Raw genomic sequence first — 20,718 nt, forward strand, 5'->3', positions numbered from 1 at the left:
CTTCGGGTGTTTGTTTACTTTGTGTTTAGTAATAAGTAAGTTGCCCAGTAGTTGAAAAACGATTTAATTTCAAAACATTTATTGTCGAATATTTCTTTCGATCCAATCGAGATAACGACTGACACGTGTGTAAACTCCCGGAAAACCTTCTTGTCCGCAAGGATCGGGCCCGTAACTTACAACGCCAGCAAGATATGCGTAATAATTGCCTCGAGAGTCTTTGTAGGTGCCAATAAGACCTCCTCCGGAATCTCCTCGACATGAGTCTTTGCCACGATCGCCTCCAGCACAAACTTGAGTATCGATGACTCTTCGTACGGGTTGGAATCTGGCTGAACAGGTATTCAAATCGACTCCTCTTATCTTGACTTTTAGCTTTATATTTGATTGGGATCCTACAAAAGTTTAAAATTTTAGAATTTTCTTAAGGTTTGAGGTTAAAAATCTTACTTGTTTCAGTTTTTCCCCATCCAACAACTTCCATACGATCTCCAACTAAACTTTTTTCCTTCAACTCATTGTCCATTGGAAGACAAATCGGTTTCACAAAAGCCGTAAATTTAACAGTTTTCGCTAATCGAATCAATGCAATGTCGTTATATTGTTGATCGTCGTACGGACTATAACCGTTGTTTACAACGACTTCCTCAATGGGAATGTCAAGGTGATAATCTGCACAATCTCTCATGTAACCATATCCCTCGCAATCTGGGTTTTGCGTGAGATCATGTTCCCCAAGACGAACACTAACTAAGCGCCATGACGGAGGAATCGATTGAATACAATGAGCTGCTGTTAAGACATACCGATTGCTGATCAGAGTACCGCCGCAATGGAAATCACGAATTCCATTATCTATTAAAAAAAGTTAAAATTTAAAAGGTAAATTTAATAAATTTTAAAAATTGTTCTTACTTTTTCTATATTCCAGCAAAACTGCCCATGGATGATCATCTAAGTTAGCAATCTCTCCGCCAATTATCCGATCCTCGGTTTGACGACCACACTCACCAATTTGAGGAAGTAATGGATTTGAAGGTAAGCTCGAAGGAGTTGTTGTTGTTGTATAGTATTGACCTGGGAACGTGAATGGAGCGGAATACGCGGAATTGCTTTGATCAGGACAACAGACCTACAAAGGTAAGTATAATTAAATTTGAAAATTTTTCCAAACAGATCTTTGACAAGAACAAGAGAGTTGATTAACATGAATATTACTCAAATTAGAGTCATAGTTGCTTTCCTAACTGGCCATGCAAGATTAAATAAACTGATGAATAGAATGGGTTATAGAGACTTAACAGATTGCAGAATCTGTCACTCAGCATTTGGAACACAAAAGAATGTTGCTTTTAGGAAGTAAAAATGGTATTATGGATCCTGAAGAATTTAGAGATTTCTCACTGAAAGAAATATTTTCTTTCTTAAAGAGTGTCAGCACGGTTAAAGAAGAATATGGAATTTAACATGAATATTACTCAAAATTAAATTTAAAAAGAAAAATTGGGAAATAATTTTTGTAAGTTACCATCGGCTGATTATTCTGCCATCCACACTGACTTTGAGCCAACTTTTGCTTCTCCGCTGGAAGCAAAGGTTTCTTTCGCAACAACTGATACAAGGAATTACAGGAACTTATTTGGATACATCTTCCGATCGAACTCCATCAATTCGACATGGATTCTCTGTAATAATTAATCGTCAAATAAAACAATTAATTTCAAGGGCAAAGAAAAGCTTACGTGAAGTGACGAGAATACTTTTAAAGACGAGAAACCATAAAAATATTCCAAAGCGCATATTTTCCGTTAAAAATATGTTCTTTTCCTTGACGTTGCAACTGCACGACTGACAACTTTCAAAAGTGCATTGATATTATACCTTCCAACTGCATCGACTGACGTAATAAACATCTCTATTCATTATCGATAGGCAACTAGAAAACTTGTCTCGCCTCTTCTTTTCACATGTTTACGCAAATAACTTGTTAAAACTGGATTTGTAGAACACAATTACGCATTTTTTTCCTTTCGTGGAGTTCCCAACTGCTCTTCTTTAAATTGACATTCTTTGATTATGACTCGAAAAGGAAAAAACATGAATTTTTAAATAGCTTCATTGGAAAAATGTCTGTACTGCATTACATTTCCTGTTCACCAAACCAAAACAAATAAAATGACTCATAGCCGGCATCGCTGCGAAAACGCCTGGTAATTCCATATATGAAATAAAAACTCGTCTGCGACAAGTGGTTAATGACATTCTTGTTCTCTATCTGTAGATGCTGCGGTTTGATATGAATTCCACTCGTGCATGCATAATTCGGTGATTCTCCCCGCGAGTGTGTTTACTCAATGCGAGATGATGGAACAGCACGTAACAAAAATTTACCTTTGTTAATGAATTCGTATCGAAAAAAAACACAAGAACCGGTTCAAATTCTGACATGGGACTGTACATTAAAAATAAAAAATAATACGCAACAGAATCAGAGTCAAATTAGTTGTCGTATAAGTAGCAAAAACTCTCCGAAATTCGGGTCATTTGTATTTTGATTGTTCCCAAAGTCATCAAAAATAATTAATTTGGGAAAAAAACTCAAACTCTCGCCTTTGTTGATTTTTTTTTGTTAGTTATTTCATGAGCTCAATAGAATAGTTTCAGTAGTTGTAAAATGTCGTTTATAAGAAAAAGTGAATTTTTAACAATTTTTGTTGTTATTTTAGTATTAAGTGAAGCACGTAAGTTTTTCAAAGTTTCAAAAGTGAAAATTTTTGTTCAAATATTTTTTTTTAAATCCAGAAGACACATGTATCGATCCCTTTTTACGGGCGGGAGCTTGTGTTTCAATCCAAGACTGTCCCTCACTATTAACAGTGCTCAAAAGGAGAGTTTCGTATCAAGAAAAAGCCATATTACGTCAAAGTCAGTGCGGTTGGGAGGGACATTATCCTCAAGTTTGTTGTGCAGAAAAATATCCAACTCCCGGATTCACGAATAATTTTCAAAATGGCTTCCTTTTTCCAATTGATCCGGTAACAACGACATTAGCCACGCCCAAACCACGCCGCGCAAAGCCCTCAAAACCATCAAAGGGGGCTTCTTTACTGCCCGACGTTGGACAATGTGGCGTTCAAATCAGCAATAAAATATTTGGCGGTACAAAAGTCGAGTTTGACGAATATCCGTGGTTAGCTTTGCTGGAATATGCGAAACGTGAGTCATCTTTATTTTTAAAAAACAGGATTTTTGATTAATTTAAATATTTTTTGTAGCTGATGGATCACGAGGCGTTCATTGCGGAGGTGCTCTCATCAGTGATCGTTATGTCATCACAGCAGCTCATTGTATCCCGCGTTACGGAAATTCTCGTTTTCGCTTAATTAACGTCCATTTAGGCGAATATGACGTACGAACTTCCCTCGATTGCGATCCTGATGATCCCAGTGTTTGCGCGGACCCGCTTCAAGTCATTCCAGTTGCTAAAGAAATCCCTCACGAAGGTTATGACACGCAAAATTTAAACAACGACATTGCTCTCTTGCGTCTGGCTCGCAAAGCGAAATTCACTTATTACGTGAAACCGATTTGTTTGCCGACGGATCCTGCGTTAAAAAGTAGCGAAATTACGGTGCGACAAGAATTTGACGTTGCTGGATGGGGAAAGACTGAATTCGGGTACAAAAGTCCGATAAAGCTTAAAGTTCGTGTTTCGGGCGTTACAAATGAGGAATGTGCTCAAACATATTTACGATCACAAGCTCCGAAGAAAATTGGAAAGGAGCAGTTGTGTGCGGGAGGTGAACGTGGCAAAGACAGTTGTAATGGCGACAGCGGAGGACCGTTGATGGGTTATTACAAAGATTCGCAGGGACGAGCGTATTTCTATCTCGCAGGCATTGTGAGCTTTGGACCACAGGAATGCGGACTTGCGGGATGGCCCGGCGTTTATACGAGAATCACGGAGTACATTCCCTGGATTAAATCGAAATTGCGATCTTAACAAAAAAAAAAAAAAAAAAAAAAAAAAAAGATTAAAGACAAATAAAATAAATCAGTGTGATAAAAATAACAACGAAAAAAAAATGACAAAAAAAATATTTAAATGGCAATTATTTGCTTTAATGGCACGCGCGTTCATTCGATTGATTGTAAAACAGTGATTGGATGTGTTGCTGCATAATTAAACATCGTCCCGATTTTTTTTAAAAAAACATTTTTTGCATGAATAAAATGTGGAGCAATGGTAGGTAGGAGAGAGATAATGGAAAAATTGTCAATGTGACCAAAAATCAATGTCATTGAATGGAAATTTATTCTGTGAGATAGTTTTGAGTAAATTTATTTCCGTTTTTTTTCGTGTAGTGCAAGTTGTTTCGTAACAGGATGTTGCAATAAATTAGTGAAAATGGCGAAAAATTAAATTTTATTGAGTTAAAAGGGTTTTGGAAAAATTTTTTTGACGTGATGGATTTTATATTTTACTCTGTTGGTTGGAACTTAAAAAGTTACGTTTAAATTTTAAGTTATACGATGATTCTCAATGTTAGTATAACTATTGATGATATTTTTGTGGTTATAGCGGGGACTTTTGTAATTTTTTTTAACGTAAAACGTTTCATTTTTTATTATGTATATTATTTTTTAGTAATATTCAATAAAAAAAAATAAATAAAAAAATAATAAATTACAAATTTTGTACAAAAAAATGTTTTTGGGAAAAAAAAATATTAAATTTTTTTAGAAAAATGAAAAAAATTATTAAAAAAAATATTATGAATTTTGGTCCTTTTTTTATCTAAACTTATAACTCAAAAGTCTAATAAAATTTTAAAGAAATCTTTAAAGATTTTTGATCAAATTTAAAAAAATAAATAATTGAAAAAAAACCTATAGAATGGCTTTAGTTTTTTGAAAATGACCCAAATTTTTCAGAAATCTTGAGCTATGTTTAAAAAATTTGTTTTTTTTTTAATAAAATTTTTTGAATCTGCGAAAATTTCACTTAAATTTATTTTTTTTTAATTTAATTTATTTTTTTTTAAATTTTAATGTATTTTTTTTATTAAATATTAATTTATTTTAATTTTCTAAAATTGTCTAAAATTATTTTTTTTTTTAATTTAATATTTTTTTTATTAAAAAAAACTTTAAAATTCTCAAAAAAAATTTTTTTTAGTTTTTCTTACATTTTTTTTTTTGAAATTTATAAATGAAGTCATAATTCTTTTAGCATGACATTCACCTCTTTTTTATAAAAATCCGATGCTCTTTAATTTGTAATTTCTCTCATGAATTATCACGTGTCATAAAATTATTTTCCAGTTTTATAAAAAAAAATCCCCATTGATGCGTGAGTTGCTGTGCAAAAAATTATCTCACATTTCAATAAATACTCAATCAACGCAAGAATATTATTTAGTTCTCACTCGAACGCGTTCAGATCAAGACTGAAGATTATTTTTAAGAGACTGACAATTAAATTTATTATAATGCAAAAATTAATCTCGTCAATTATTTTCTTGTTTTTGTCACTTATTGATGCTCGTAAGTATTTTCTCAACGAATTAAAACCAAATTTTTCTCTAATTTTAATAAAATTTTTAATTTTTAGAACAAATTTGTCAAGATTATTACTACCAACCGGGATTTTGTGTTCCATTGGAGTCATGTCCTTCGTTACTTCAACTTAATCGTCGCTCATTTGCCGACAGACAAATTTTGAGTTACAACGTTTGTTCGGGAGTTTATGACAAAATACCGAAATATTGCTGTCAAGATGCCAGAAATGTGCAAAAAATTGAAAAAATTACAACAACAACGACGACAAAGAGGCCTGCAGTGCCATCCATAAGCTCTTCAGGCTCGTTACCTGTGCCTGGAAGCGGAAATTGCGGTTTGCATGTGAACGACAAGATTTTTGGAGGCAATCAAACGGGAATTAGTGAACATCCGTGGATGGCGATGTTGCAATATACTTGGAGTAAGTTTCAAAATTTCCTCAAAAAAATTTTTTTATGAGTTTTTCTTTAATTTTTAGTGAACGGCAGAAAATCTTTCCATTGCGGCGGTGCACTTATCAACGATCGTTACGTTTTGACAGCAGCTCATTGCATTTCACGTCGAGCAACGTACGATAAACCTCGTTTAACTGGCGTTCGGTTGGGCGAATGGAACGTCGACACAGATCCCGATTGTCAAGAATTCGGTTTCACCTCAGAATGTTCGCAACCGCCTCAAGATTTCGCCATTGAAGAGATGATCGTGCATGAAGGGTATCAAACTGGATCGCCTGGAAGCCCAAATGACATTGCTCTTGTGCGTCTTTCACGCGCAGCACGTTTTTCGCCCTTTGTGAGGCCTTTATGTCTTCCAACAGCGACAGAGTTACAAACCAAAATTGACTTTTCCGGCACAAAATTTGAAGTTGTTGGATGGGGAATGACAGAAAAAGGCTTTAAAAGTTCAATAAAATTAAAAGTTGATGTTCCTTATGTCTCGAAAGAGAATTGTCAAGCAGCGTGGCCTCGAAAAACCCTGATGGAAACGCAAATTTGTGCCGGAGGCGAAGAAGGAAAAGATTCGTGTAGCGGAGATTCGGGAGGACCGTTGATTACGCAACATGCCGATAACGAAGGGAATCGATATTTGTATGCGGCGGGCGTTGTGAGTTGGGGTTCGAAGGCTTGCGGTTTGGAAAATGTACCTGGCGTTTACACGAGAGTTGGGGCTTATGTTGATTGGATTTCGAGTAAAATTAGAGAATAAAGAGATTTTTAAAAATTATCAAAAATATTCTATTAGCAGTCAAGATAAGCATTAAAATTTAATATAAAATTTAGAAAAATTACTTATTTTAATTTTCATGGCTTTTGAAATAATTTTTAGTTTAAGATTTAGTCAAAAGTCAATCAACTTTTGATTTTTTTCTCGAAGTTTAGAAAAAAAATTGTAAAAATAAAATTTTAAATTTTTAAGTAAAATAATTTAATTTAAGTCACACCAAAAATTACTTTTTATTACCCTTAATAAAGTTTAATAAAATTTAATAATTAATTATAACAGAAAAAAATGAAAAAAAAATTAAATTAAAAATTTAAGAAAATTGAAAAAAAAATTAAATTAAAAATTTAAGAAAATTGAATGAAGATTTTTAAGTAAATTAAATTAATTAATTAAATTAACATAAAAAATAGAGAAAGTAGTCGTCTAAAGAACGACATACTATACCGCATTTCGATGTTATATATCTACGCTTTTTTGTACTCCTCATTTTACAATTTCGTACAAAAATTTTGACACAGTACTCCTTTTTTGCAATTTCATTTACTTTTCAAAACAAAACTATGTCAAAGAAAAAATTTTTTTTTCAGTTTCAATTTTTTGGCAGTTTTGAGTTATAAAATGATTAAAAATGATAAATTAGAGCCCTCTGACAAATTTTTATCCATTTGGAGCAAGATTTGTCAAAAATGGCTTTGACACAGTTTTTGATTTGGTTTTTTTCTTGATTTAGTTTTCAAAACAAAACTATGTCAAAGGAAAAAATTTTTTTCAGTTTCAATTTTTTGGCAGTTTTGAGTTATAAAATGATTAAAAATGATAAATTAGAGCCCTCTGATAATTTTTTATCCATTTGGAGCAAGATTTGTCAAAAATGGCTTTGACACAGTTTTTGACACAGTTTTTGATTTAGTTTTTCTCTTGATTTAGTTTTCAAATCAAAACCATGTCAAAGGATTTTTTTTTCAATTTTTCATTTTTTTATGCCTAGAGCCCCTAAGGGTACTCAAATAAGTAAGAATAACTTACAAAAATTTTGGGGCACACCGGAACACACACAAACACACACACGACAAGTCGAGCTTAATACCGCATTTTTTCTTCGAAATGCGGTAAAAAAAATAAATTAAATATTAAAAATAAAATATAAAATAAATAAAATAAAATATTAAATATTTATTTAAAATAAGTTTAAATTATTTATTTAAATTAATTTTTTAATTTATTTTAATTAATTAAATTATTTTAAAAATTTTAATTTTTTACCAAATTTTTTTCCTTTGAACTCCTTTTCTCATTTGATCTTCTTAAAAATCCGTCAAAATTTAATTTTTTACTTCCATGCGGGTCTCATATGCCTTCCAAGCAAATATTCATTCCGCTCATGAACTCAGTTAATGTTTTTTGATAAGACTTGTGCGGTTTCTTTTTGTGCGTATCTCGACTCACACAAGCGAGCGCACGATAAATGCAAACAAAGAACAAGATTATTTAATTTTATTATTAACTCTGCTGGTCTTATGAATTTCTGTTTTCAGTCAAAAGTAGGTAAGGGAGTGAATTTGCACACACACACGGAGAAAATTTGCTCTCGAGCCAGAAAAATGTACATTTTCAAAGCGAAACGCAGACAGAGAGTGCACACACATTTTAAATTATTTTAAATAAAATTTGTATATATTTTGAATTGCATGCATAAAATTATTTTTAATTCATATTCAAATATTTGGGAATTTTAAAGGAAAACGATTCACAAACGAAACGAGAGAAGGAGAGACGCTTGGATGGACATTTTTTGTGAGCGACAAAAGTGGATTAGGGCAAGCACTGAAGACAAATCTGACAAAGCTTCATGCAAATGAAGACAAGAACGAAAATTAAATCAGGATGAAATATGAAATAAATGAACATCAAAATATTTCCGAACTTTTGCCTGGCTTGGCACACAAAAGCAGCAGCAGCAGCAGAGAGAAAGAAGAGAGATGACGACGGAAGAAATGTTTTAATATAAATGAGCAAATGATAGTTGAATAATGTTTTAAATGCTCCTTTATACATTTTGCGGGTAGATAACGGCCGGAAGAACAGATGAGGATGTTTTTGTGGTTTGCTCAAAAAACATTTCAAACGCACACTTTTTCCAAGGACAAAACTTTGTGCTCGCAAATTATCGTGAATCCATTGAAAGAAGTCATAATATTTATGATAAAATAAAAAAAGCTTGATTTTTTTAAATTTCAAGGCTTATTTTTACAATTAAAATTTTAATTAAATTAAAATTAATTTTTTATTCATTTTAATTTTTTTTTAATTTTTAAAATTAAATTAAATTTAAACAAAAATTAATTAATTAAATTAAAGTTAATTTTTTATTCATTTTATTTAATTTTTTTTAATTTAAATTTAAATTAAAAAAAAATAAAAATTTTAAATTTAAAAAAAATAATTAATTTAATTAAAAAAATTAAAATAATAAAAAAATTCAAAAATTAAAAAAAAAAATTAATTAAATTAAAATTCATTTAAAAAAAGAAAATTAAATTAAATGAAAAAAAAAAAATTAAATTAATTAAAATAATTTTTTTTAAATAAAAGAAAATTGAATTAAAAAAAAAAAAATTAATTAATTAAATTAAAATTTAAAATAAAAAATTAAATTAAATTTAAAAAAAATAAAAAAATTAATAATAATTTAAATAAAATTTAATTTTTATAAATTTAATCAGAAATTTTGTCTGAAGTTCAATTTTGTGTTCAAAAAATTTAATTTAAATTTAATTTAATTTATTTTTTTTTAATATATTAATATAAGGGAACCATAATTTTTTTAAAATTAAAAAAATAATAAAATAAATAAAAATAAAAGGAACTATTCAACGAGATTATCTTGAATCCAATCAACATAATTAGAAATTCTCGTAAACTCTTTTTTAAATTTTTTTCCATCACTTTCAAGCCATTCATTTTTCAAAATTCCCGCTGCATAATAATAATTATTTCCTTTTCCATCATTATGAGTCGCCATCAACGCCCCGCCGTCATCGATCACGTCTTCTTCTCCTTTGACACAAATGAACTCTCTTGTTCCATTGCATTCGTTTGAATTAACTCCACGAATTTCTGTCGTTTGTTTCTCCACAAAATCACCATTTTTCCATCCAGCGATCGAAAAAAGCTTCCCTTCGTCGATATTTTTGTCCTCATTTTGACTCGGAAGACAAATTGGTCTCACAAAAATTGATTTTTTCACAGATTTCGTCAATCGCAGCAACGCAATGTCGGCTTTTTCGTGAATTTTTACATCTTCAATTGGGATTTCTTGTACTGGATCTGAACATTCCATCGTGATGCCGTATCTGTAACAATCGTTCGTCGTATTTAAATTATATTCGCCCAAACGAACAGTTGTTACAGGATTTCTTTTAATGCAATCCGCTGACGTTAAAACATATTTTTCGTTAATTAACGCGCCAGAACATGCAAAATTTGAATTTTCCGTTAAAAGTAATGTGATCCAAGGAAAATCTCCGATCGCAGCACGTGTTCCATGTCGATAAATTTTATCAGAAACCATAAAACCGCATCCTTCTCCAGGCACAGGAAGATTCATCTTTGGTCTTAAATTGCTCTTTTTGCAACAAACAAAGCCTTTTTGACACTTAAAAGAACTCCAGGACATGAAAAAGTCCCGAAATTGCCATGAAAGTTGCCGACACGAACCGGAAGCGACACAAATTCCCTCTTGACCGAAGATATTTCTGCATATTTGAGCGTCCGATTCAATGGAATTGCGCAAATCACGACTTGATCCGGCGTGGAGTGCGGTGCAAATTACAAAAATGATCGAGGTTAATTGTTGAAACTTCATTTTTTTTAAGACGTAGTTCTTATTTTACTCACAGACAGAATGTTACTGAAACTTTTTCGAAATGAACTTTTTATTTTATTCGTTTTTTCGCAAGTTCGTAGTTGCAGCGAACAATAGAGTCACGTATTCATTCGTCATTAAAGTGATAAATTTGCTTTGATGACGTCTCTCGTGTAAATATTTACCCGCTTCGGAGAATGTTATCTAGAATCAATGAGAATTTACTATGAGTAATTTTGTGCAGTTGCAATTTTTTTTTCATTAAAATAGTAAAATTTTTGAAATAAAAAATGATATTTTTTGAGCTCTATTTTAAATTTTTTCCATATAATTAAGTTTATATCAAGTTACTTTTGAAAATTAAAATTTAGGTCATTTTAGATTTTTTCATATTCTTGCAAAAGACTGTTTGACATTGAAAATTTAATTTAATTTAATATAATTTTAAAATTTAAAAAAATTTTAACAATTAATTTTAATTATTTATTTAAATATTATTTTAATTATTTAAAATATAATTATATTTTATTATTTGTTTATTTTAATTATATTTTTTTCTTATTAATTTTTTTATAAAAAAATTAAATATAATTTTATTTAGTTTTAAAATACAAAAATAATTAATTTATTTTAATTTTTTAATTTCAAATTAAATAATTATTTTTTTTTAAATAATATTTAAAAAATATATTTTATTTAAAAAAAATAAATAAAAAATACTCCATCTTAAAACTTTGTTACTCTCTTATCATTTTTGCAAAAAAAAAAAATTAATTAAAAAATAAATTGGCACATGGGAAATTCCGCAAATAAAAATAACTTGTAATATTTGCATGATAATACCGGTTATTCCGCTTTATAGAACAATGACTTATCTCACGTTTTGTTTTGTTTCATATGGCGAATAAATAGATCTTATGTTATGTCAGTTTATAAAAAAAAGTTAAAAATTTCATTAAAAATTAACGATTTTTGGTGTATTTTCAAAATTTTTCAATAAATTTTCAAGAAAATTTTTCAATTTTTAGTAATTTTTTTGTAAAAATTATTTAAATTTTATTTTCCAAAAACTTTGATATTTATCTTTTTCAATTTTAATTAAAATGTTTTTAAATCAATTTTCAATATATACAAATATCAATGTAAATAAATTTGAAAAAAACTAAAAACAACAAAAATATTGATTAACGATCAAAAATTTTCAAAAAAATTTGTTATTATGTATAAAAAAAATGTATTTCAAATTTTTTTTTTTTATTTTTAAAAAATAAAATTAATAAAAAATAAATTTAAAAAATTTATATATATTTTTTTTTAATTTTGAAAATTATTTTTTTTTTTTTATATTTTGTCACCGAATAGTTGAAAAAAAAAGTTCATTTATTCTCTAATATTTGCTTCAATCCATTCAATGTACTTCGAAACTCGCGTGTAGACTCCGGGAACTCCTTTTGTTCCGCATTTTGACGGTCCGTAACTCACTAGTCCCGCTAAATAATAAAAATTTCTGCCTCTGCCGTCATTGTGTGAAGCTACTAATGGACCTCCACTGTCACCTGTACAACTATCTTTGCCTTCTTCTCCTCCAGCACATAGTTGACTGTCATTTATTTCACTTCCGTAGCGTTGACGATATTTTTGAGCACATTCCCGTTGATTAAAACCCTTCAAATCGACCTTTAATTTTTTGTTGCTTTTGAAATTTGTCTCGGTTCGACCCCATCCAGCTACGACAAAGTTAGTTGACTCATCTCTCGTTTTTCCTCGCAATTCGTTGGATATCGGCAAACAAATCGGTTTCACGAAATAACTTAATTTCGCAGGTCTGGTTAATCGCAAAAGTGCAATATCGTGATGATTTGAGCCATTTTTGTTGTATTCCGGATGTATGATGATTTGTCGAATGCTAATGTCTTGAACGGGATCTGCGCATCCATCGTAGTCGCAATCATGAGTCGTGCTTGTGTCCCATTCACCAAGGCGAACGAGATTTAGGGTATAATCCGAACGAATACAATGAGCTGCTGTTAAAACGTATTTCGAGTTGATCAAAACTCCGCCGCATCCGAAAAATTTCGTGCCGTCTTCTAAAAATAAAAAAAAAAAAATAAATAAATTAAAATATTTAAAAAATAATAAAAAAAATTTAAAATATTTAAAAAAATAATAAAAAAAATTTAAAATATTTAAATAAAATAAAAATAAATAAATTTGAAATAATTTTAAATAAATTTAAAATATTAAAATTTATTTAATTAATTTAAATTTATTAAAAAAATTTTAAATAATTCTAAAAAAAAATTAGGTAAATAAATTTAAAAAAATTAAATATTTTTTAAAAATTTTAGGAATTATTAATTTATTAAAATTTTACTTACTTCTTTTATATTCCAGCAACGCCAACCACGGAAATTCGTCAATGCCGGTCTCCATTCCTCCAAAAATCTTATCTGACGTAGAAATGCCGCAAGAACCGCTTCCCGGAACAGGTAAAAGATTCGAACTCCATCGATTATCCACTGAAGTTGGGAATAAAATCGGCAAATCTTTAGCTTCAGAATCCAAACAACAGACGAGGCTCGATGTGAAAAAGTTACAATTATCCGCTCGACGAATTGGTGCATCGGGATCGTACGTGCGACACGAAGACTTGGGGATACATTTTCCAATTTTGCCCTCGGCGCTTAAACATTGCGATGCATGAGCAGGAAATGAAGCGGCAAGCGATGTCGCGATCAATGAAAGAAGTAAGCAAATTTTTAATTCTTGCATCTTCTTTGAATTCTAGGCAAATACTGAAGAATTGTTGTTTTTTGCCGTTCTTTTTATTCGTAACGGATTGCAATTTTTATGTTTTTGCTGCAAGAACTTGAATTACTGGAATTTTGTGAGATGTGTTTAAGTGCGTAAAGAACTATGATGACATAAATACGGGAGAACTGGAAGTAATAAGGTAATTTTTCGAATTATTTTAACTATTTTGAGCAACATTGTAATTTTTGTAAAAACGGATTTCCTTGTTTGCTAATAAAATCTTCTTTTAAATATTTTTTTTCTTTGAGATAACTTAAACTTTTAACATTTAATATAAATTTTAAAACTCCATCGATTTTCTGACTGAATTTTTAATGACAAACGAGGCTTTTTTACAATTATCCGCTCGACGAATTGGTGCATCGGGATCGTACGTGCGACAAAATATAATTTATAAATTTTCCGGACAATTTATTAAAAATTAAATTATCTTCTTTGAATTAAATTAAAATTGCAATTTTTATGTTTTTATTTACCTTTTTGCTGCAAGAACTTGAATTACCGGAATTTTGAGATGCGTTTAAGTGCGTATTAATGACATAAATACGGGAGAACTGGATTTATTTTAACTATTTTGATTGTAGTAAAAACGGATTTCCTTGTTTGCTAATAAAATAAAAAAACTAATTATTTAATATGAATTTTAAAAAATTTTAATGAAATTTAATTTTTTAAATTTAACAATTTATTATTAAATTTTTTTTAAAATTAATAATATCATTTTAAAACAGATCTAGAGGATTAAATTTTATTTTTTTTTGTCATTTTTAAGTATTAAAGGCTTTTTTAACAAATTTTTGCATGAGATCCTGAAGCAAAAATTCATAGTTTTTGACTTTTGAGTAAAAATCCAACTCACAAATGTACAAGATGAGTAAAATATTTGCGATACCAACAAGATAACTTGTTCTGGAATTATTTTTACCGACTTGCAAATGGACCAAAAGACTTCCTCGTAACACATTTGCACGTGAAATGGCATAAAAATTATTTTAGAAGACCTCATCTGGACATTTTTGGTCTAAATCTTCACAAATTTGAACGATTTTCGCCTCAAATCGCTTTAATTTCCACTTTTGGTCTTGAACTAACATCGAAAGTTGCTAATTTGTCTTAAATATTGTAAAATTTTGGTAAATTTTGTGGCTTCCAAGCCGAATATGAAGTCACTCCATGCAATATTTCACAAAATATCATGACAAAAATCGAAAAATGCATCTTCAAACAAATTTCTAATCTGATTTTGACAAAGATTGAAAGGCAACTGTACCAGATATTGCAATCGACGTCACTTATAAAGACCCATTTTGTTTGGAATTCCCACAAAAATGCATTTTTTCAAAGGGATTGCGGTTTAATTGACATTTTTTGTGTCGTCATACAAAATTTTTTATTAAATTTTTGCATTTCTTGTTTACTGCATCGCTAATCAATCGACTTTTAATTATTTTTTTCAGTATATTAGTATCGTTGCCGCTCATTTTAAGTCAGTATCTCTTGATTCTCTCACAAAATAACAGCTTTTTAATTGAATTTAATTAGAATTTTTTAAAAATTGAAATGATAATTGGTTTTTACTTACTTGCAGTGTTGGTTCTGAGTGCAAAAGCACGTAAGAAATTATTTTTTTCTAAAAAAAAATTTAAAAATTAATATTTTTACAAAAATTTCTTTCACAGAAAATCAATGTCAGAATTATTATGGTCAAAAAGGCACCTGCGTGGTCATTTCTTCGTGCAAATCATTGAAAGCGATCGATGAGAAGCCAAACAAAAGTTACTGGGATCGAGTTGTCATCTCTCAAAACCTCTGTGGGTCAGTTGGAAATGTCAAAAAAGTCTGTTGTTCTGATCCAGAAGTGCAAAATTCACCTCAAAGTGCGGATCGGGGACCTTTTGGAGGAATAAATATCGCTGAAAGTGTTCCTGCTGGCGATAATTCTGTTCCATGGACTAATTCAAGGCCTTCGACGACATCAGAAACGCTCGAATTCACGACCTCAACGACTGAAAATCCAGTTTTTAATCAAAAGCCGCAAACTGGGACCTCATCGAACGCTGGTTTATTGCCCGAACCCGGCGTCAGTAACTGCGGACTTCATTTTCCGGACAAAATTTACGGCGGAAGTGTCGCTGCCATCGACGAACATCCCTGGATGGCACGTTTGGAGTACACCTACACCGATGGCAGTCGTGATTTTCGTTGCGGCGGTGCTCTGATCAACTCTCGTTACGTTCTTACGGCAGCGCATTGTGTTCCGAGCAACGGCGATAACGTCACTCTCACAAGTGTTCGTCTCGGCGAATGGAATTCCGCCACAATTAACGATTGTTTCCGCAATAGTTGCACCGATCCCGTTCAAGATATCGCCATCGAGCAAATAATTTCGCATCCTGCCTTCGTGAAAGGCGATCAGGACTATTATCATGACATCGCGTTGTTGCGACTTTCAAAAGAAGCCAAATTTTCTACTTTTGTAAGACCGATTTGTTTGCCTTCAACGTCTGAATTGCGTTCGGTGACGAATTTTGCTGGAAAAAACTTTACGGTTTCCGGATGGGGTGAGACCGAAAGTGTGAGTTCGAGTGATTTAAAGCTAAAAATTGACTTGACGGGCGTTGGATTGGAAACTTGTAACTGGATTTGGCGACATAAGAGGAATCCAATTACGGAAAAGCAAATTTGTGCGGGCGGTGAAGAGGGAAAAGACACGTGCAGAGGCGATTCTGGAGGTCCGTTGTTGTTGAATCATCGAGATGGAAAGGGAAATAATTACATTTATGCGGCGGGAATTGTGAGTTATGGCTTGGCGGATTGTGCGAGACATAATTGGCCTGGAATTTATACGAATGTGGGTGCTTACATGGATTGGATTGAAGCGAATGTTAAAGCGTAAAAGCTGAAAATAAACGAAAAAGAAAGTTTTAATTTTTGTTTTTAATTTTTTGATTTAAAAAAAATTTTTTTCGGAAATATTAAAAATTTTGAAATATTTTTTCTTATAAAATTGTTCGAAATTTGAGCTTTTATCAATATTTTTGTTGAATTTAAAAACGAAAAAAAATTTGAAAAAAAAAATTAAATAAAAAAATATTAAAAATTTCAAAAATTTTTAAAAGTGTTAATAATTATGTGAAAAATATCTTTAAAGAAAAAAATAATTATGTTAAAAAATAAAAAAAAATAATTAAATTAAAAAATAATAAAAAATTAAATTAAATTAAAAATTTAAAATAATTAAATTTTAAATATTAAAATTTAAACTAAAATTAAAAATATTAAATTAAAATTAAAAAAAAAACTAAAATTAAAATAAAAAAAAATTAAAAATTAATAAAAAAATATATAAGAATAAATTAAAAATTAAATTAAAATTAATTTAAAATTATATTTAAAAATTAATTTAAAATTAAATTAAAATAAAAATTTTATTATACAATAATTATTCTAAGATTTAAGGAAAAACCCCAAAGTGAAAATTTTTTCAAGCAAAAAAAAAATTAAAAATAAAATGTTAGCGATCTAAATTAAATTTTAAATGGGAAAACCCATGTTTTGACGCCGTCACACTCGCAAAAGTTATCGCAATGGGTCAAATTACAATTTCATAATATAAATAACTTTGCAAAATAATCTCATCGACTCAGTCTTGCTTGAACTACCGATCAATTAAAACGTGAAAATCATGTTTTTAAAGCTACTGCTGATAATTACAGCGATTCAATGGAATGTCATTGCCACTCAGAGTCGTAAGTTGTAGTAAACAACTCATTTTATTTACATTTTTTGAAGTAAATTCTCACTTTTTTTAGAATCCTGCACTGATTACTATGGAAAAGCCGGACGATGTGTTCCGATAACGGCGTGTCACGTGTTACTTCATCTCGACTCGAAGCCAAATCGAACTTATTCGGATTTGTTGGTGCTTGATGGGAGTTATTGTGCGCCTGAAAGAGGCGGATTAAAATTCGTTTGTTGTGAGGAAACGGGACCAAGGGCTTCAACGACTCCAAGGACGACAAGAAGACGAACAACGACAACAACAAGTAGGACTTCAACTGTGAATAATGACAGTCCGTATGTGATTGTGACGCCAGTTCCGAACCAAACGAGGTTGAGGAGGGATGTGAAGTTGTTGCCCGATCCGGAAAATTTTGAATGCGGATTGCAATTTCCGGATAAGATTTTCGGGGGGAGTGAAACTGCGTTGGATGAGCATCCATGGACTGCTGTAATTGGCTATGTGATGGGTAAGAAAGTTGATTTTATTGCGATTTTATGAGAAAATTTTACAGTTTTCAAAGTTAAAATTTTCAAAAATTTTCAGTTTAAAAGATTTTTGTTGTCTTTTTAGCAATTTTTCTTTTGAATTCTCTAAAGATAATTTTTTTAAAATTTTACAAAAATTTTTAATAAGACTTTTTGCATAATTTTAAATTTTAATCAATTTTTGAGAAAAAAAAAATTTATTTAAGAAAATGAATTTCAGAAAAATATTTTTTGGTTTATAGAGTCAAATTTGAAGAAAATGATTAAAATTTTTGTTTTTTTTTCATAAAGAAATAGAAAATTATGAAACCATAAAAAAAAATAGTTAAAAATGAGTCAATTCTCTCAAAAATTAATTTCAGCTAAATAATTGATTTTTAAAAGTGATCTTTAAAATTAAAATTATCTTTTAATTTATAGAATGATTTTTTTAAAATTTTTTAGTAATTTATAAAAAAAAATTGTAAGTTTTCTAAAATTTTTTCATCGCTTTTCATAATATTTTTTAATTTTTTTTTAAATTTTTAGAGCCAGAAGTTAAATTTTCAGTTTTTTTTAAACCTTTTACCTCAAAAAGTCAATTTTTGACCATTTTTTGAATTTTTCGTTTAAAACGGGAAAAAAAATTATAAAATTTTATCAAATTTTCTCATAAATTCGCATTTTAATCAAAAAAATTAATTCAAAACTCACATTTTTCTTCCATTTCCAGATGACAACTCAACAATTTTCGGCTGTGGCGGCTCTTTAATCAACAATCGCTACGTTCTAACAGCTGCTCATTGCATTCATCCCGTCAACCGGATGTTTGTTCGTCTCGGCGAATGGAATCTCGACACAAATCCCGACTGCCAAGGCATTCATTGTGCTCCCGCTTCAATTGACATCGACATCGAGGAAATCACAATTCACTCTTCTTACAACAAATCGAACCGCAATCGTCTCCACGACATTGCCTTACTCCGTTTATCCTCAAAAATTGCATTTTCCTCATACATTCGACCAATTTGTCTTCCATCGACGGCTGAATTACGTCAACGACATGATCATCACTTGCTACGTTATGTCGCTGTTGGTTGGGGACTCACTCAAAATTATACCGAGAGTCAAATTAAGAAAAAAGTCGAACTTCCAGGCGTTAATTTGGATGTTTGCAATCAAAAATTCGGAAAAATGCGAAAACCCATAACCCTGAGTGAGAGTCAATTATGCGCTGGAGGCTTGGAAGGCGAAGGAAGTTGCATTGGAGACTCCGGAGGACCCTTAATTGGCACTTTTAACGACGGAAAAGGCGGAAATTTCAATTATTTAGCAGGAATTATCAGTTTTGGCGTCAATCATTGCGGCAAAAAACGTTGGCCAGGAGTTTTTACGAATGTTGGAAGTTACGTGGACTGGATTCGGGATAATATCAAGTCGTAACGGTATTTTACTTCACTCCGAAAAAATTGTAGTAGTAGATTTCTAAATATAAAACGAGAGAGCGGAATGAATTCCCTTGACGAAATTTGTCGGAGAGAACGAAAATCGCTCCAAAATAGAAGAAAAACAAATTCATTGATGCTGCGCACGAGAAACATGCCTCCATATAACGACAAAAGTATCAGATGTTCGTTGCTATGCGCATTTTATTCTCAAATTTGTTCATTTTTCGTGTACAGAAGGGATGAATGAAGTGAATGGAGGCACTGAATGCGCAACACAGATTTTCGCAAGACATTCGTGAGCCGGCTGTTAGAACGTTAACACGCGAGAACACGGTGCCCAAGGAAATTTCTTGTGAATTTTTGCGTATTTTTCATACACACACACACACACACACGGAGCGCTTTTGTGTGTGTCGTAACGGGTCGTCGACGTCGTGTGTACGTGAGACGAGGTCCTGGTGTTATTATTTTTATTAAAAGTGTATTTTCCGTCGTGTAATAAGTGGAATAATAATAAAATATATCATAAGCCAGAGAAATTTCTCTCTAGCTAGACGAGTCTGAAATAACAACAACAACAAAAAAAGTAACGAGAAGTTAAGTAAAGGAACAAGTGAAAAAGGATAACAGTCCCTTGAGAGGATTTTCTGTGTATGTGTATTTTATATATATGAAAAATACAACAACAACAACCGAACGTATTAATAAAAATAATAAAAGGAGCCCATGCTGGTGCTGCCGCTCGGCGTATTAAAAGTTTTTAATGGTAAATAATGCGATTGTGAACAAATTCGCCGAAATCTCCTGACATAAAAATTCAATAAAATTCAGTGAAAATTTTTTTTTAATAAAAAAAAAACAATTTGTTGTTAAAAAAAATCAACAAGGATTTATTTTTAACAGAAAAAAGGTAAAAATCGCTCGTGGCTGATTTTTTTTATTTATTATTTTTTTTTTAATATTTAATAAAATTTATTTTTCAATAGAAAAAAATGTGAAAAAAAATTTTTTTAACCTTATTAAATTAATTTTTTGCTTCAAATGTTTTTTTCTATTGAAAAATAAATTTTATTATTAAATATTTATAAAAAAAAATAATAAAAATATTTGAAACATAAAATAATTTCATTAACGGTAAAAAAAATATTTTTCAATAGAAAAAAAATCAGAAATAAAAAAAAAATATTTAACGGTAAAAAAATTATTTTTCAATAGAAAAAACTAAAAATAAAAAATAAATTAATTACGGAAAAACAAATATTTTTTTTTATAAAATAAAAAATTAAATCAATTGTCCTTGAATTTTTTTTTAATTAATTGAAAGTAAATTTCATGCCATTTTTAAAAAATTTATCAATTCCAAAAAAATGTTAAAAATACAAAAATTATTGTGTGAGGTTTCTTATCATCGCTCGTTTGTCGTGCCAGCCCACGCAAACGCATTTTTTGATAAATTTACAGACATTAATGAAATAAATTAAAAGGCATGACCGAGAGAATTTTGTTATAATTTTTTTTTTAATAGAAAAATTTAATGGATTTGCTAATTTTGTATGT

At 30.3% G+C, this 20,718-nt stretch overlaps 8 protein-coding genes across 9 annotated transcripts in view; 5 read left to right on the top strand and 3 right to left on the bottom strand.

Annotated features, from left to right (window-relative positions):
• Window positions 1–78: 78 nt before the first annotated feature.
• LOC134828958 (serine protease easter-like) lies at window positions 79–2,304 on the bottom strand. Its single transcript, XM_063841948.1, has 5 exons — window positions 1,743–2,304; window positions 1,529–1,683; window positions 916–1,132; window positions 451–855; window positions 79–395 (listed from the first exon to the last, which is right to left on the bottom strand). The coding sequence occupies exons 2-5, from the start codon at window positions 1,529–1,531 to the stop codon at window positions 79–81; spliced, it is 942 nt and encodes a 313-aa protein (XP_063698018.1). The 5' UTR covers window positions 1,532–1,683; window positions 1,743–2,304.
• A 716-nt stretch (window positions 2,305–3,020) lies between these two features.
• LOC134828959 (serine protease easter-like) lies at window positions 3,021–4,006 on the top strand (the record flags this gene model as incomplete). The annotated part of the gene is made up of 2 exons (XM_063841949.1): window positions 3,021–3,216; window positions 3,276–4,006. Coding segments are annotated over 2 exons (924 nt in total), but the record flags the coding sequence as incomplete, so codon positions are not given.
• Window positions 4,007–5,434: 1,428 nt separating this feature from the next.
• LOC134830870 (serine protease easter-like) lies at window positions 5,435–7,031 on the top strand. Its single transcript, XM_063844474.1, has 3 exons — window positions 5,435–5,547; window positions 5,615–5,983; window positions 6,041–7,031. The coding sequence occupies exons 1-3, from the start codon at window positions 5,493–5,495 to the stop codon at window positions 6,766–6,768; spliced, it is 1,152 nt and encodes a 383-aa protein (XP_063700544.1). The 5' UTR covers window positions 5,435–5,492; the 3' UTR covers window positions 6,769–7,031.
• Window positions 7,032–9,652: 2,621 nt separating this feature from the next.
• On the bottom strand, window positions 9,653–10,393 carry LOC134828960 (CLIP domain-containing serine protease HP8-like). Its single transcript, XM_063841950.1, has one exon. It carries the CDS (start codon window positions 10,391–10,393, stop codon window positions 9,653–9,655), a length of 741 nt encoding a protein of 246 aa, XP_063698020.1.
• A 1,638-nt stretch (window positions 10,394–12,031) lies between these two features.
• On the bottom strand, window positions 12,032–13,423 carry LOC134828961 (CLIP domain-containing serine protease B4-like). Its single transcript, XM_063841951.1, has 2 exons — window positions 13,030–13,423; window positions 12,032–12,738 (listed from the first exon to the last, which is right to left on the bottom strand). Exons 1-2 carry the CDS (start codon window positions 13,421–13,423, stop codon window positions 12,032–12,034), a joined length of 1,101 nt encoding a protein of 366 aa, XP_063698021.1.
• A 1,528-nt stretch (window positions 13,424–14,951) lies between these two features.
• Window positions 14,952–16,606, top strand: LOC134830867 (CLIP domain-containing serine protease HP8-like). The gene is made up of 2 exons (XM_063844472.1): window positions 14,952–15,077; window positions 15,145–16,606. The coding sequence occupies exons 1-2, from the start codon at window positions 15,026–15,028 to the stop codon at window positions 16,359–16,361; spliced, it is 1,269 nt and encodes a 422-aa protein (XP_063700542.1). The 5' UTR covers window positions 14,952–15,025; the 3' UTR covers window positions 16,362–16,606.
• A 510-nt stretch (window positions 16,607–17,116) lies between these two features.
• Window positions 17,117–20,642, top strand: LOC134828962 (CLIP domain-containing serine protease B4-like). Its single transcript, XM_063841953.1, has 4 exons — window positions 17,117–17,214; window positions 17,278–17,715; window positions 18,447–19,111; window positions 20,559–20,642. Exons 1-4 carry the CDS (start codon window positions 17,151–17,153, stop codon window positions 20,640–20,642), a joined length of 1,251 nt encoding a protein of 416 aa, XP_063698023.1. The 5' UTR covers window positions 17,117–17,150.
• LOC134832226 (peroxidasin) overlaps window positions 19,152–20,718 on the top strand; it is a 103,718-nt gene continuing 102,151 nt past the window's right edge. Inside the window, exon 1 of one of the 2 annotated variants that reach the window (XM_063846196.1) lies at window positions 19,152–20,071. The gene's annotated coding sequence lies outside the window, so the exon portion shown is untranslated. The remainder of the gene's footprint in view (window positions 20,072–20,718) is intronic. The other variant, XM_063846197.1, reaches the window with a different exon arrangement.

This window comes from Culicoides brevitarsis, chromosome 2 (assembly GCF_036172545.1).
Source record: "Culicoides brevitarsis isolate CSIRO-B50_1 chromosome 2, AGI_CSIRO_Cbre_v1, whole genome shotgun sequence".
In the NCBI taxonomy this organism is placed as follows: Eukaryota; Metazoa; Arthropoda; class Insecta; order Diptera; family Ceratopogonidae; genus Culicoides; species Culicoides brevitarsis.

Bases quoted from the DNA above. Each gene is read 5' to 3' on its own strand.
- LOC134828958 (XM_063841948.1), bottom strand. The intron at 856-915 runs GTAAGAACAATT...TTTTTTTAATAG, and splicing joins TTTGCTGGAATATAGAAAAA to ATAATGGAATTCGTGATTTC. The intron at 396-450 runs GTAAGATTTTTA...AAACTTTTGTAG, and splicing joins ATGGGGAAAAACTGAAACAA to GATCCCAATCAAATATAAAG.
- LOC134830870 (XM_063844474.1), top strand. From the start codon at position 5,493: ATGCAAAAATTAATCTCGTCAATTATTTTCTTGTTTTTGTCACTTATT. The intron at 5,548-5,614 runs GTAAGTATTTTC...TTTAATTTTTAG, and splicing joins TTTGTCACTTATTGATGCTC to AACAAATTTGTCAAGATTAT. The intron at 5,984-6,040 runs GTAAGTTTCAAA...TTTAATTTTTAG, and splicing joins GATGTTGCAATATACTTGGA to TGAACGGCAGAAAATCTTTC.
- LOC134828960 (XM_063841950.1), bottom strand. From the start codon at position 10,393: ATGAATCTTCCTGTGCCTGGAGAAGGATGCGGTTTTATGGTTTCTGAT.
- LOC134828961 (XM_063841951.1), bottom strand. From the start codon at position 13,423: ATGCAAGAATTAAAAATTTGCTTACTTCTTTCATTGATCGCGACATCG. The intron at 12,739-13,029 runs GTAAGTAAAATT...TTTTATTTTTAG, and splicing joins GTTGCTGGAATATAAAAGAA to AAGACGGCACGAAATTTTTC.
- LOC134830867 (XM_063844472.1), top strand. From the start codon at position 15,026: ATGATAATTGGTTTTTACTTACTTGCAGTGTTGGTTCTGAGTGCAAAA. The intron at 15,078-15,144 runs GTAAGAAATTAT...TTTCTTTCACAG, and splicing joins GGTTCTGAGTGCAAAAGCAC to AAAATCAATGTCAGAATTAT.
- LOC134828962 (XM_063841953.1), top strand. From the start codon at position 17,151: ATGTTTTTAAAGCTACTGCTGATAATTACAGCGATTCAATGGAATGTC. The intron at 17,215-17,277 runs GTAAGTTGTAGT...CACTTTTTTTAG, and splicing joins TGTCATTGCCACTCAGAGTC to AATCCTGCACTGATTACTAT. The intron at 17,716-18,446 runs GTAAGAAAGTTG...TTCCATTTCCAG, and splicing joins TGTAATTGGCTATGTGATGG to ATGACAACTCAACAATTTTC.